The 14,058-nt window shown below is 45.3% G+C and overlaps 1 protein-coding gene across 2 annotated transcripts; it reads left to right on the plus strand.

Moving 5' to 3' along the window:
- The first annotated feature begins 6,252 nt into the window (after positions 1–6,252).
- Positions 6,253–13,587, plus strand: HSBP1 (heat shock factor binding protein 1). 2 transcript variants are annotated; one of them, XM_070263134.1, is made up of 5 exons: positions 6,253–6,369; positions 9,185–9,425; positions 9,948–10,014; positions 10,591–10,711; positions 12,007–13,587. In XM_070263134.1, the coding sequence occupies exons 2-4, from the start codon at positions 9,381–9,383 to the stop codon at positions 10,707–10,709; spliced, it is 231 nt and encodes a 76-aa protein (XP_070119235.1). In that variant the 5' UTR covers positions 6,253–6,369; positions 9,185–9,380; the 3' UTR covers positions 10,710–10,711; positions 12,007–13,587. The 2 variants fall into 2 exon arrangements, with proteins under 2 accessions (XP_070119235.1, XP_001502149.1); XM_001502099.5 differs by lacking the exon at positions 6,253–6,369 and having other exon boundaries at positions 6,586–9,425.
- Positions 13,588–14,058: the final 471 nt, after the last annotated feature.

The following is a 14,058-nucleotide window of genomic DNA, read 5'->3' on the forward strand; positions in this document are numbered from 1 at the left end:
ACAACTAGGCCTCAATTGTTCAGATTGTCATTTTCTTTGCAATTTCACCCAGTCTGTATTTCACCATTTTGACAGCATCTTCCTTTCTCCTTTAATTAATGGAATCCTCTGACTTTCCCCTGAGTGTTTTAAGATCATGGCATATAACCTGACCTTCTGGGAGCAGGAACAATGACTACTTTTTCTGACGTGTCGCCATGTTGCTAGTCAGCGCTCCACACATGCAGCTTTGTCTGTGGGTTCGTATTTGTATATGTGTGAGTATCTGTATGTGTATATACACAGTATTTATAGAAAGAGACTATAGGAGGAGCCTAGTTTTGATATGTCATTCTTCCTTGAGCGGTTACACAAAGAAGGGATGGAAGCTATGGCAGCTGACCCCTCCGGGCCTCAGCCTCCAGCTCAGCACTAGCACAGCCCACAGAGCTGACACTTGTCCACCACCCTGTTCGGTCTGAACGCTGCCACGACCAGCCAGGCAGGTCCGCAGAGAGGATGAGCAGAGACAGAAGCCCTTTCTCTTTAGTGTGACAACTACAAGCAATTTTCACTGCCATCTTATGCCGTGATCCTGAGCAAAAGCGGTGAGGAGCCGAGCAGGAAATTTTACCATCAAATGCGGAGAAAAGGGCTGAAATATTCTTTCACGGGCATCTATCTGCATTTGTAGGTGTCCCAAATCCGTAGGCTCACTGGCTCTTATGGGGACACGGCTCATGGCAGAGAATCTCTTTCTCCTGGGTGTATGCACAATTGCAAATGTCATCGTGGAGGTCATACGTGCACATGAAGAGGTCAGCAGGTACCATGTGTATACACATATATGCCCACGTGTATAGACATACATTTATGCACATACACACTGTTTCATATATACATGCATAAAATAGAGTCAATACAGGTAGTTTTAAAAGTACCCTTTTGTGTAAATTGACTACCGTTGTTTGCAAAGCTGAAAATAAAAGATGTTCACTATGTATGAAAAGTAATCGATTTTTATTCTGTGAGCATGTAAAAGAGGCAAGTTAGTGCTTGTATGAAGATTATCTTCTTGTTGATAAACTTTAAAAGAACCGGCTAAAGCTCACACCAAATTTTTCTATCAGATAAAACTAGTGACAGCCTGTGGCTTTTTCTTAGAGCTCGCCACGAACTAGGGTAAGGTAAGTGTCTTAGCATATTTTAATGCAGTTGCTTACTAAAAGTTTTAACCACACGCACACAAGCGTGCACACGCGCACACACGCTTTCTTATGCAATCTGTGTTTGCACCCGTGCTTTTCAGTTTGCCTTCTGTAGGAAATAGAAGTCCTATGTTGTCTTTATTGTAGTGAAATTATGCAGGTAGAGTTCCATATATTGTATTTGTTTCAATAGTAAATCTTTTTGGAGCATATAGAATGCAGAGATTTTTTTTTCCATTAAAATAAATGGGTATTGGTGGTTAAAACTGCTGGACGGTAGCTTTTCTCTGATTTCCATGTTGCGTCTAATGTCGCTGATGCTGGGTCTTTCCTTAATGCAAGTTCACATTTTTGATTGGCCATTTGGGGTCCGTGGTACATGTCTTATTAGGTGAGTGAGTCTATAAAGCGGGAAGCACTTGCTCACAGCTCGGGCAATGCTCTCGCCTTATCCACCACAATGAACGATTTGAGCACTTCACCGTCAGCTGTGAAGATGATGGCATACTCAAAGAAGAGCGAGATCATCCTCTCTTTGATGACTACATTCCGCATAGTCACAACCATCTGTCTGCAGTCCCAGGACACACGGGTATTTTTCTCTTGCATAAGTCTTGTTGCTCAATCAGGAGATGCCGCATCCTGAACACAACTTGATGGTTCTCCACGAGTGCCCGGAGCAGGCTCTGAGGCAGGGGGATCCAAGCCTGCACAGTCACACTTTCCAAGACTTCCTCTTCTGGCTTTATAGGACGCAGCCTTGTGTCTCCCTGGCGGGCCTCGCTCCCCTCTTTCTGCAAGGCACAGGGAGAATACTCGCCCTGGAGCAAACCAAGGAGCATCTTCAGGTGGCCAGACAGTCAGCAGCTCAACCCATAGGGCAGCTGATTAACAATCAGGAAATTCCCCTCCTTCACGAACCTGGGCCATCCTTAGGCATAAATACAAATGTCACGTGCCCCATTCACTCAAGTCAACAAGAGAAAGACTCCCCCTTTTCTCTCGAGCCAGTAAGCTCTCCTGAACTTGCCAATCCAGCCAGTAGGTTAACTTAGCTTAGAAGACAGAAAAATAAAGGGCACACTTCATTAACAAGTAGGATATGCCTTAGTTTCCCCTTATTTAAGTATATTCTCTATCCCCAGAGTTCTCATCAGGACAGAGACATTTCCACCATGTTGTTCTTTCTAGTCCTTTCAACAACAACAATGGACCAATTCTTAGAAGCCAGAGTGATAGCATTTCCTGAATCATAGGATGCTTTTAACCTGTTAGAATACATTTACATTGTTTGCTGAAAGCAAAGTTAGAATCAAAGCGTTATTTCATTATTACCAACGCATTTTATTTTCGTCCAAGTTACTGAAAAAGAAGTCAAGCAAGAGCCAGAAATTGCTTTTCCCAATTACTGAGTTCAAGACCGAGGATTTTATTTCTGTTGAGTAAACAGTCACATCTTCTTCTTTTTATTAATACTTCACCCGTGCTAGTTGATTAAAGATTACATTTTCTCCCCATTTTACATGTGATAAATTAATTACTTTGGGTCATTTGTTTTAACAAGAAGATGCAAACATTTTCCAATTTCAGTAAAAATTACCTTCAACACCACCAGTTCTCTCCAAATGACCATCACACTTCAGGTAGCCGTACCTGCCGTGACTCTTGGCCAATACCTGCAGGTCTGAACACCGTAACAAAATACAGCCAGCTAAAGGTCATGGTAGGTATCAAATAAGATTTTCATTCTTAAGGAACATTGTTAGAAATTTTGATAATTCATCCCAGATTTTCAAAATGTCACTTTCAACAGCCTGGTAAATGAAATAAGCATCTACCATCAAAGTCCTAAAGGAGATCAGATTGCATTTTATCCAGAGTAAATACTTTGGGTCTTGATCTTAAGATGTGGCAACAAAAAAATTATTAACAAGACTATATTCGATGCTGGGTTTAGTGAAATTGTACCTAGGCACGGGCTATCCAGGTGATTCTGAATAAAAGGGTGTACAGTTCTCCTGGGGTGTAGAAACAAGGTCCAAAAATGCAATTAAGAATAACAATAATAATAATGGTTTACATTTACTGATTGCTTAATATGTGCCCATTCAGTGCAAAATCCTTTATACCTATTAATTCATTGAATCCTTACAACAACCCTATGGCACAAGTACTATATTCTTCTGCAAGCTACAGATAAAGAAAGCTGAGGCTCAGAAAAATCAAACGGCTTGCCCAAGGTAAGTGGGCTCTAGAACCAGAAGCCAGGCCATTTGGCTCCAGGGCTCACATGTTCCCACTATACCGCGGTGCCACTCCCAACTCTGCAGCAAAACCAGACTTTCTGTGAAGAACTATTAACATTATTCTAAATTAATACTGAAACCTTAGAAAATTTCCCATACAAGATATCACAATTTTCAGAAGTTTTCTGCCCCCTTCCCTTCCATGGCTCATGAGCAGGTCCGTGAGGGGCTTCCACCAGAATAATTAGATATCTCAGTCATCCAGAGTAAATTCCTGCCCTCCCAAGTACCCCATCACTGCCAAACCAGCGGAGGGGAGGGAAAGCGGAGGGAGAAGTGGTGTGGGATCTCTGGGAGCTTGTCCCGTGCTCTACTACAGACACACGCACGGAGCTCTGGTCTCTTCTGATTTCGTGAATGTAGCACAGTCACCTATGCACGTGTAGGTGACTTACTCATGAACCAACAGGTAAATGACACCAAGGAGAAAACAATCACACCAAGAGAAAGGCAAGCCTGAGAAAGAACGAACTACCTTTTAACTCCTATTTAATAATAATAATAGCAATCATCATCATCTAATGGTCTGGCTACCCCTTTCCCAAAGCTGGTGCTTCTCATCTTCTCTCTTTAACAGGCTGTTGAGGTTGCACCTGTCTCATAATCTGATGATAATGCTTTCCTAACTTCTCTTCTAAAGAAATGAACAATTCCTTTGCCATGTAAAGTCTATGACCCGTACTGTATTTGCTATTGCTGATGGATTAGCCTGCTACTGAGAAAAGTCTTCAGTTTTTACTGGGTTTATGTAAAAGCACATACAAGATGTTTGGAGACAGTGAAAAATGGTGGGAATGAACATGTGAATGAGGACCTCAGATAAGAGCTTTGATTCTATAAATTAAGAATAAGTATATAATTTAAACAGAAATAGTCTAGATATTTATCAAATTCTGGAGGCAGAAAAGCCTCTTCCTGTCGCTCGTGCTACACCAGTATTGCGACAGTCACCGTTGGAGGGCTGCTGAGCTTGATAAGACTCAACCATTCTGTCTGGCTCCCAAGTGCTAGCTGTTAAGCAGGGAGATGGTGAGAAGCAACAGGTGTAGCAAGACAACAATATGAAGCTCTGAAGACTTTGAGAACATAGCTCATAGAAGCACTGTACATGTATGCTGAAAATTTCCATTTTCTGCTACTTTTATTTCTTGCTGAGGAAGATTGGCCCTGTGCTAACATCTCTTGCCAATCTTCCTTCCCTCCCCACCCCAAAGCCCCAGTATATAGTCACATATCTTAGTTGTAAGTCTTTCTAGTTCTGCTATGTGGAATGCTGCCACAGCATGGCTGATGGGAAGTGTGTAGGTCCGGACCCCGAATGGGAACCCGCAAACCCTGGGCTGCCAAAGCGGAGCATGTGAACTTAACCACTTGGCTACGGGGCTGGCCCCTGCTCCTTTTCCTTTTTTTTTTTAAGCTTTTCCTTTAGAAAGTAATGAAGTCATTCTTTATCTATAATATATATTCAGTACAGTCAGATTATTAAAGAATTTAAAATGAAGGCTATATAAAAAAATTCTATTTTGTCATGAACATGGCAGCCCTGTTCTGGTGTCAAATATTATTTATTCCCTAAGATAAAAATTTTCAGAAATTTTAAATGGATTATTTTCTTAAACACTCAAAAGGGATGAAGTTTATCATTTTAAAATATTCGATTCCATCGCAGAGGCAGCTCCTTTGGGCCCTGAGCTCACAGCTTCTGAGCTGTAAATTACCATTTCATTTACTACGCAGCTGCAAGAAATTTGTAATGTGTTTGCGAAATATTCAGACAAAGATCATCTGGGATTTTTACCGTGTGTAGTTGGTCTTAGGCCATCTTTAGCACATTTTAAACACAGTGACAGAGTAAAGGGATATTTTTTCAAATGGTGCTCTGGTTGGCCTATAATCTTTTAAGACCGAGACTAAAACCAAGTGCTCCCTGCCTCATAATTAACTCTTCTCCTGTCTTCTTTCCTAACAGTCAAACTCACATGATGACAGATGATAGACAGATGGAAAGATGATAGGATAAATAGATATAGATCGACATAGATAGATGATAGATAGATATGATATAGACAAATAGAGATAGACAGACAGACAACAAGAAGATCACTTTAGTGAAATCCTTAACAAAAAAGAGGAAGGAAAGGGTGCTAATGTTTAATAAATGCCTCCTATGGGCCAGCTATTTTACATACGTATGTACATATTACATTATACATACTATATGTAATTTATATGTAATATATAACTATACATTATATATGAATATACATAATTCATGAAATATTGAAATAGACATTATTCCTCTGTTAAGATGAGAAAATGAGGCTCACAACGTTGAAACGATCTTCTGTCAGGCCTCCCACCTAGTAAGTGGCGTGTATGACTCCCACCCCCGTACTTTGTCTACTCTACCCCAAGAGAGTTTATTCCTGGTGACTACCTTGTAGCTAGATATTATGTCTACCTAAGGTCTGGGTGTGAGACTGCTCTGTGTTAAAAGGAGAGATGAGTAAGGGTTAGCGAGGACTCAGACACAGTAACACCCACCTGAGACCCTCTGCTTGTCACGAGCACTCAGAGGAGTGAAGACGGAAGGCAGAAATGCCTACCATGAGTCTCCCGTAGGTCGTGTGATAGCCACGTGCCATCTACGATCATTGCAACACATTTTATAGAAACAACGTAAGCCAAATTGCACAAACAGAAGGTAAGGCTGCAGATTCAGGAACTGAAGGCAACACGTCCTTCTCTTTCTACAACTTGGCTATGAAGCGGCAGCACAAGAAGGCACAGGTCACCTTGGTTGGGGAGCTTGGTTTTCTATCTGGTTCTTTGCCACTCTCACACTCTGCGGGGAAGGAGTCCCTGGAAGAGGGGAGGTGAGTGGAGGAGGCGAAGTTCCTGGAGCTGATGGGAGATGCTGGGATCCGGGGCCCAGTGCTCTGGACAAATATCCAGGCCTGGCAGAAAGAAGGACACATCTTCCTCTGAAGCAGAAAGGACTGAGGTGACACAGGTGTCAATGTAGGTACTTAGGCAAGTATGGAAGGTGAGAACGGAGTTTGACAATAATCTCTGTTTTCTCTGCAAAATAGAATAGAAAGTCATCCTCTGAGAGTGAAGAGGATGAAACAGTGGGTCTGAAGAGACTGGAAAGGTTTGGAATGTCCGCTATAGGACCAGAAGCTAGCGCAGCCCGGGCCGCCAGAAGGACGAGTCGTCATATCCTGAAACTGGTGCACGCGTGCCATGCCAGCAGGTCTGCAATTCTCATTGGCAGCATCCGCAACCCGGGAGAAACGCCAACCAGGCGAACAGCAGCTGGCACCGGGCTGGGCGTACCAAGCGGATGCAGGTGCAACCAGGGAAGGGACGAACTGAAATTTCTCCACGGCCCTGCGATGCTCATTCCTTCCCTGCCTACACAGGCAAGCACACCTCTCAGGCGGGGGACGCACACTGTGCATCGCCACCTTCCTTAGTCCAGATCTGGACGCAGCCGTGGAGAGGAGGCCCAGCTGGAACCGAAGAGAGCTTCCAAAAGGACCAGACTAAGCTCACGTAAAACCAAACCATTTTGAAAGGGGAAAAGAGAATTACTTCAGTTGCGCAATTCATCTAGAAACTGCTAAAAAAAAAAAAAAGCTAAGATGAGATAACTACGACACTTCAAGGCTTAAAACAAAGGTTGTTCAAAACTGAAGTTTAAAAGGCTAAATACTAGTGCTTCACACATAATACAGTAGTCTTGCTAACGGAATGATATTCAGCTGGTTCAGTGCATCAACCTCCCCCCTTACCCGCCCCCCCAACACACACAAAGTAAGTATGTCAGCCGTAACTACAAATGACTGAAGCCTTTGCGAAAAGCAGCCGGGTAACAGCCCTTGGTCTCCACACTAAGAAAGCACGCTGTTTAAGTGGAAAAAAAAAAAAAGCCTCACTACAATAGTGTCGAGTTTGGTTGCTGTTTCTATAAAGACAATTTCAATCAGGATAAAAAGACCTCAACCCTCCTGCCAGAAACACACACACACACAACAAAACTCCAGGTCTAGTCCTAATTCACGTTCTGTGTAGATCTGGCTAGAAAGCCAGGGTGTGGGCATCCAGACTTCTGTGCAGAGTGAGGGAGCCCCAGAGATTGGGGTCCGAAGGGAGAAGGCCTGAACTTCTACCCAGCCTTGGCTACTCACTAGCTAAATGACCTGGAGCTTTAGGAAAATGCTGTATAAGATAACAAGCACGCTACAAATTTTAAGCGGGATTACTTTACCAACTGTTGTGGGTTGAATTCTCCCCGCAAAAAAGACATGCTGTAGTTCTGATCTCCAGCACCTTAGAATGCCACCTTATTGGGAGATAGAGTCTTTGGAGAGGTAATTAGTTAGGATGAGGTCATACTGGAGGAGGGTGGGCCCCTCCTCCAGTGTGACTGGTGTCCTCACAAGAATAAGAGAGAGACACACACACAGGGAGAACCCAACGTGAAGACGAAAGCAGAGACGAGAGTGACGCGTCTAACAAGCTAAAGAATACGAGGAGTGCCAGCAGCCTCCAGAAGCTGGGAGAGGGGAAGAGAACAGAGCCGCCCTCAGGATCCTCAGAAGGAACCAGCCCTGCTGACACTCCGTTTCAGACCTCTGGCCTCCAGAACAGTGACACAATAAGTTCCTGTTGTTTTAACCCCCCAGTTTGTAGTGCTTTGTTCCAGCAGCCCCAGGACACGAATGCACCAACCTTCAATCTCAACATACACAAGGGAAAATCCTCAACAAATGGCCCAAGTGAACAGAATTCTAGGCAAGGTCCATAGATCCCACTAAGGCCAGTGGTTCCCAGCTGGGGGTGATCCCCGGCACCCACCCAGGAGACACTTGGCAGTGTCTGGAGATATTTTTGATTGTCACGGCTGACAAGGGAGGGGATGTTCCCCGATCTAGTGGGTAGAAGTCAGAAAAGCTGCTCCTCATCCTGCCACGTACAGGGCACAGCCCACCCCCACAGCAACAACAGAGAGTTATCTGGCCCAAAATGCCGACAGTGTCTGTCGCTGTTGAGAAACACTGCTCTAAAGCCAGACAACTCAGAGAATTCTAGAATGCTAGAGAAAGGAGAAAATGTAGTCAGAAAGTCCTGGGCAAGGTCCTGTGTCACTGACTTCCTAATTTGACAGTCTTGTGTAAGCGTTCTGACGCCTCTGTGTCTGTTTCCTCAAAATTGTAAAATAGCGATAATTCTGTCAGAGGGTTCTTCTGAGGACTAAGGTGAAACATTGAGAGATGTTTATTTTAAGTAGTCAGGGCAAGCATTAACCAAATACCAGTTACCAAGAACCAATTATAAATAGTTTTGCACCTTTGGCATGGGAAGGAAGATCTGTGTGTGTGGATGTGGGTGGGTGTGGGTGGGTGGGCAAGGGTAATAGGAAAGAGGCTGAGGGGCTTCCAGGAGGCTGGTCGTGTTTCTTGACCCGGGGGCGTTTACAAGGGTGTGCAGACTGTGTGAAAAGTCATTTAGGATTTCTGCACCATCCAGACAGATGTACTTAAAAATACATACATATATGTGTACATACATATATATAAGTACATACATGTACTTAAAAGTTAAAAACAGCTGTGCGCGTGGTTGGCGCGCCCCTCACCCCTGAGACCTCAGTTTCCCCTCCAGGGACCCGACTCCATTCCCCAGGTCTGCAGGGTTTCGCCGGAGAACAGGCGGCGGCGAAAGCACCGGGCCGCTACGCGAACTACAACTCCCATAAGGCCCTGCGGTCCCGCGGCCGGCCTCTTTCGTCGCGAGAAGAAGCCGCTGGGGGCGTCTGCGCGGACGAACGGAAGTGTAGGTGACGGTCTGAGACATCGCCGCCAAGCTGGGAACCGGGGAGATGGCCGAGACTGACCCCAAGACCGTGCAGGACCTCACCTCGGTGGTAAGGGACGGCTGCGCGGGCCCGAGCCCCCGGCACCCCCGGAGGCCCCGCTTCTGGAGGCTTCGCTGGCCGAGGCCCCCGGCCACCGTGACCCCTGGGCCGCTGGGTGCGGGCCCTGCGCCTGCTGACGCCCCCAGGCCCCCCGACCCCCTCACCTGTCCCTGAACCCCGTGACCCCCAGGTCGCCGCCGCCCCATCCCGCGCCCTCAGCTCCCCACGCAGCCCCTCCCTCCCTCGCGCCCCGAGGCCTCCCGGCCGTCGGAGCTACCGAGACCCCCCCCGGGATTTTGAATCTCACTGGGCCCCCCGGGAGGGGGCTTCACAGCCGTCAGTCCGATTTGACAGGTGGGAACACAAACCCGCAGAGGGAATGCCTTGCTGGAGGCCATGGGGCTCCCCTAGAAGGCGACTTGGGGTTGAACCCGGGACCTTGCCTCACGCTTGGGCGGGGCCCCTGTCCCCATCCCGCGAAGGTGTCTCGGGGTGAGCGTGGGGTGTGTGTTTTGTTTTGTTGTTTCTTAGGTGCAGACACTCCTGCAACAGATGCAAGATAAATTTCAGACAATGTCTGACCAGATCATTGGAAGAAATATCCTTTTTCTTTTGTGGTCAGCCTCTTAGGGGCCTTTGGATCCTGTTTTCCGGATAGTGGTGTGGACAAATGGGTGGTTTGCAGGGCCAGCGTCAGCCAGTCGTTTACCATATGTTTTGCTGAGCGTGTACTCACTCTTCCTGCGAAGTGTTCTGCCAGGAGCGGGGGGTGCAGCTGGGCTAGACAGACCCCTGGCCACAGAGGCTACCAGTGATGTCTGCCAGGGTTGCCTGTTGACTGCGAGTGGAGCATTTGTGTGTGTCTCCTTCCATCCTCACCATAACCTGGGGGAGAGGTCATACATAGTGTTACCTTTATTTAGCCAATGAAAACAGACCCTTGGGAAAGTGCGTGAACTCGCCCCGGTCCCGTCACTAGTAAAGGGCGCGGCTGGGACTCGATCCTTGCCCCAGTCACCTGTGCTCTTAACCATTAGGTTATAATAACATCCAAAGGAAATTGGAAAGCCGGTTTCGTTAAGACAGCTGTGTTTAAGGCCATAGTCACCAGGGGCCGGGAGGACAAGGATAAGAAATGGGAGATGTTGGTGTGTGTCGTCTTTAACTTCACCACTTGATGACATGAGTAGTCGCATCGATGACCTGGAGAAGAACATCGCAGACCTCATGACCCAGGCTGGGGTGGAAGAACTGGAGGGTGAAAACAAGATCCTTGCCACACAGAAGAGTTGAAGGTGAGGGGAGGGCCGGCATGAGCGTGGTGTGTGTCGGTCTAATTTCCGTGTGCTCAGACCTTCTCCAGATGGGCTCCCAGCCGTGACCCCAGCAAGCATCCCCGCTGTGGACTCTGTGTTTTGAAATTTTCATGCCAAGCTAATTCATTCTGTAGAATTCGTTTTCCCAGTTTTTATTAATTAGACCTATATCACTATTAGTTAAGACCATTGGTTAACATTCAATAACCATGAGTTTATATCATTGCAGCCCAAAACAAGCAAATCTATCTTTGTTGGCCTGAGAAGCCTGTGACTGGAAGATTTTTCAGTTTTATTTTTTTAGCTAGATTACCACCTGAATTGCCACCTTCATAAATGCCTTAAATTCTCCTTGGAACGCTTCCCCTGTGCTAGGTAAATGGCAGGACAGTGACTGATTATTTCTCACGTGAACTAGATTGTGACCACTTCGGCCTTCCTCCTGGAGTGGATTTAGATTTCCACCGTGTAGGTTCAGATGTCAGAGGAAGTGCCCGCAGAGCAGGATCGCTGGGTGCTCAGTTGGCTGCTTTGTGCTCACCACAGTGGGTTCTTCATGATAAGCCTTTTCGTGAGTGTGGTGTTTACAAGTAATTTTTAAGCTCCCTTTATCCCGTCCCATTTTTAGCATTTTAATTCCCTATAAAAATAAAGTTTACTGAGAATTTTTAGGTAATACAGGACCAAGCCAAATATACAGCGAAAGGTACCAAATTCCTTTTTTGTTTTCTGGGCATGTCCTGGCTGGCCCAAATTATAAGCAACTATGAAATATAAGTTGCTTTGAAGTCCAAGAAAGTAGAGGTTTGGGAGTAAAAGACTTTTAAATTTGCTGTTGTCTTAACAATAGCTTGGGTCGATTCACTGTGGAGTAAATCATGGAACTGTTTTGTGGGGGTTGACATCTTTATTCCCTATAGAGACAGTTTGGAAAAGGTCCTGCCAGTCTTAGAAGCTCCTCTGGGTCTCACGTTACATGGCGGTTAAAAATCCCATCGAGCACATGAGAACATCGTCTTGAGAATTTCGGGATTGAAGACTTTCAAGTGACAGGGACAATACAAAGAAAGGGGTGGGAGTACGAAACAGATTCTGAATTTTTTTAAATAACGATCTCCAATTAAATCTATTGTATTTTTGCTAGACCATTGTGCCGAGAAAATGTCTAATTCAGTAGGAGATTCTGAAAGGATTTCTGGTTGATAAGTCTATGTATCATTTTTGTTTGACCTCCTATAGTGAATAACATGTTGATGGTTTTCCCTTTTCCACAGGTTGTGAATTCACACTGAAATCCGGAACACCATTTTTATAAGCCAAGACTGAACGGCTTTTTGCAACTAACAACTCTGTGTAGACAGGTTTTGTATGACAAGGTGTGCGTTCTTCTTGTCACATCTTATATAGTTAGTTTATAGAGTGGTCCCCATGCCCCCCAGTTTCTTCAACATGGTGACTTCTCATCCTGGACCTTGGTCAGTTGTGCTATTAAATATTAAACACTAAAACTTTGGCGGTTCCTGCATAAAATTGTCAAATTTTTTAGTGTATTTTTGTGAAGTCATTTTTTTTTCTATCATTCCTTTTGTAGTGGTTGCTGTTTGATAAAAGTTTTGCTGTGTAATTTTTTTATTAGCCATGTAGTGGATCCTTCTATTATAATTAGATTTGGTGAAGTAAGGCCTTTACGGAATTTAGGGTTCGTTAATTCTCAGCACAGAGTAACTGCTGAGCTGACACCAAATAATGTGTTGTGATACTTTTCAAATGGTTGAAAACGTTTGGAAATTGTTTATTCAGAAATATCTGGCGCTACTCTGTTGCCAAAACTCAGAATGAACTGCAATTTTATGTCTTAAGTCCCCGAGGTCAGATGCTATAGTCATGAAAAGTAACCACTGGCACCTTCGTGTGTTAGGATTTTTAAATTTGGAGAGTGACAGCCTTGCCTGGTGGAACGAGGCATCGTTAGTTAGAGTATCCTGCTGGGTCCCTACAGTGTTCGTCCACAGTAGTCGCCATAGAAAATCTGGCAGGATTTTAAAACTCCATTACTCCATCTTGTCTTTGAGCTCCTGACTGGGCAAAGATACGGAAAAGGAAGACAGACCAGATTAAGTCCGTGCCACTTGCTTAGCTGGAAAATGATACGTGACTTGTTGTAGGCTCAAGTTTGAAAGAAACACTATTTCTTTAAAGTCTTTCTTACCTAAATTCTTGCGGAGTGATGGTTTTACTATTGATTGTAGAAGATAGGGACAGTAACTGGTGCCGTTCAAAAGTGCAGTGTCAGGAGAGCTCAGCCTAGAGGCCAATATTGACTGTGGAGGAGCCCCGTGTGATTGTCACAGCAAAGTGAGTTTGTATACAAAAAACGGGAAAATTGAGAAAGGGTGTAGCGCTTCCTAGAGGGAACCCCTTAATGAACACAGCGTCATTTTTTTTAAGGTTCCTATATCACCAGTCTTGATTGATTGTATTGCAAATATGTAATAATATTAAGAAATAATTTATCCTATTTATAAATTATTTGAGACACAGGGGAGTAAGTTTCCTCTGGGACAAGAAGAATTAACCGCTGTTATTACCCAGCTGCAGAAACTCCTCTGCTCGGGCCGTGGGTTGTGCTGCAAGGTTAGCTCTGCGAGCCCGAGCTGGTGCTGGACTCGAACCAGCTGCGTGAGGCCTGGATGCAGGATGCTCGCGAGCTCAGTAAATGGCAAGTGGGAAGATAGCGTTGCTGTCAGGATAGTCGGACTTGGAGAGGAGCCGGCTTCCTTAAGTAACAGAAAGATTCCAGAGGCAGGCTGCCCTGACCAAAAATATCTGCCATGAATAAAGGTGCCTGAAATCCTGCTGCTGAAGCTTCCTTTGTGTCAAAAATGATTTGGTGTTCCAGGTTTTCCAATTAAAGTGCATGTACCTGTTTAGTTTATCAGCTGAAACCTCTGGAAGGATTAGGGACAAATAGCCAGAGGCAAATGGGAAGGGGAGGCGTGTGTGGAGGCCTGTTTGGAGAAGAGGGGCCGGTGACAGGCGCCGGTGACTGCGGGGTTTGCCCTGACCCAGAGCGAAGGAGAGCTGCTGTCTTACGTGTCCGTGTCCGGGAGCAAACCGCCAAGAATGTTCCCCAGAACACTTGTCCCTGCAGAAGCTCGAGAAAGGAGGGTTGGTGGTCACTTGGGTTTAGAAAAGTTGCTGAGCACTAGACTGACTTCATGGAAATTCACGATGCAAATTAGCATATTAAAGGGCCAGGTCCCGGAGTGGGGAAATGTGATTTAACTTTCTCACCTGCCAGTTTCCTAGTTATTTGACCAAGAATC

This window comes from Equus caballus, chromosome 3, assembly GCF_041296265.1.
Source record: "Equus caballus isolate H_3958 breed thoroughbred chromosome 3, TB-T2T, whole genome shotgun sequence".
NCBI lineage: Eukaryota > Metazoa > Chordata > Mammalia > Perissodactyla > Equidae > Equus > Equus caballus.

Coding starts and splice junctions, on each gene's coding strand:
- HSBP1 (XM_070263134.1), top strand. CDS start 9,381: ATGGCCGAGACTGACCCCAAGACCGTGCAGGACCTCACCTCGGTG. Junction 9,426..9,947: donor TGCAGGACCTCACCTCGGTG/GTAAGGGACGGC, acceptor GTTGTTTCTTAG/GTGCAGACACTCCTGCAACA. Junction 10,015..10,590: donor TGACCAGATCATTGGAAGAA/ATATCCTTTTTC, acceptor TAACTTCACCAC/TTGATGACATGAGTAGTCGC.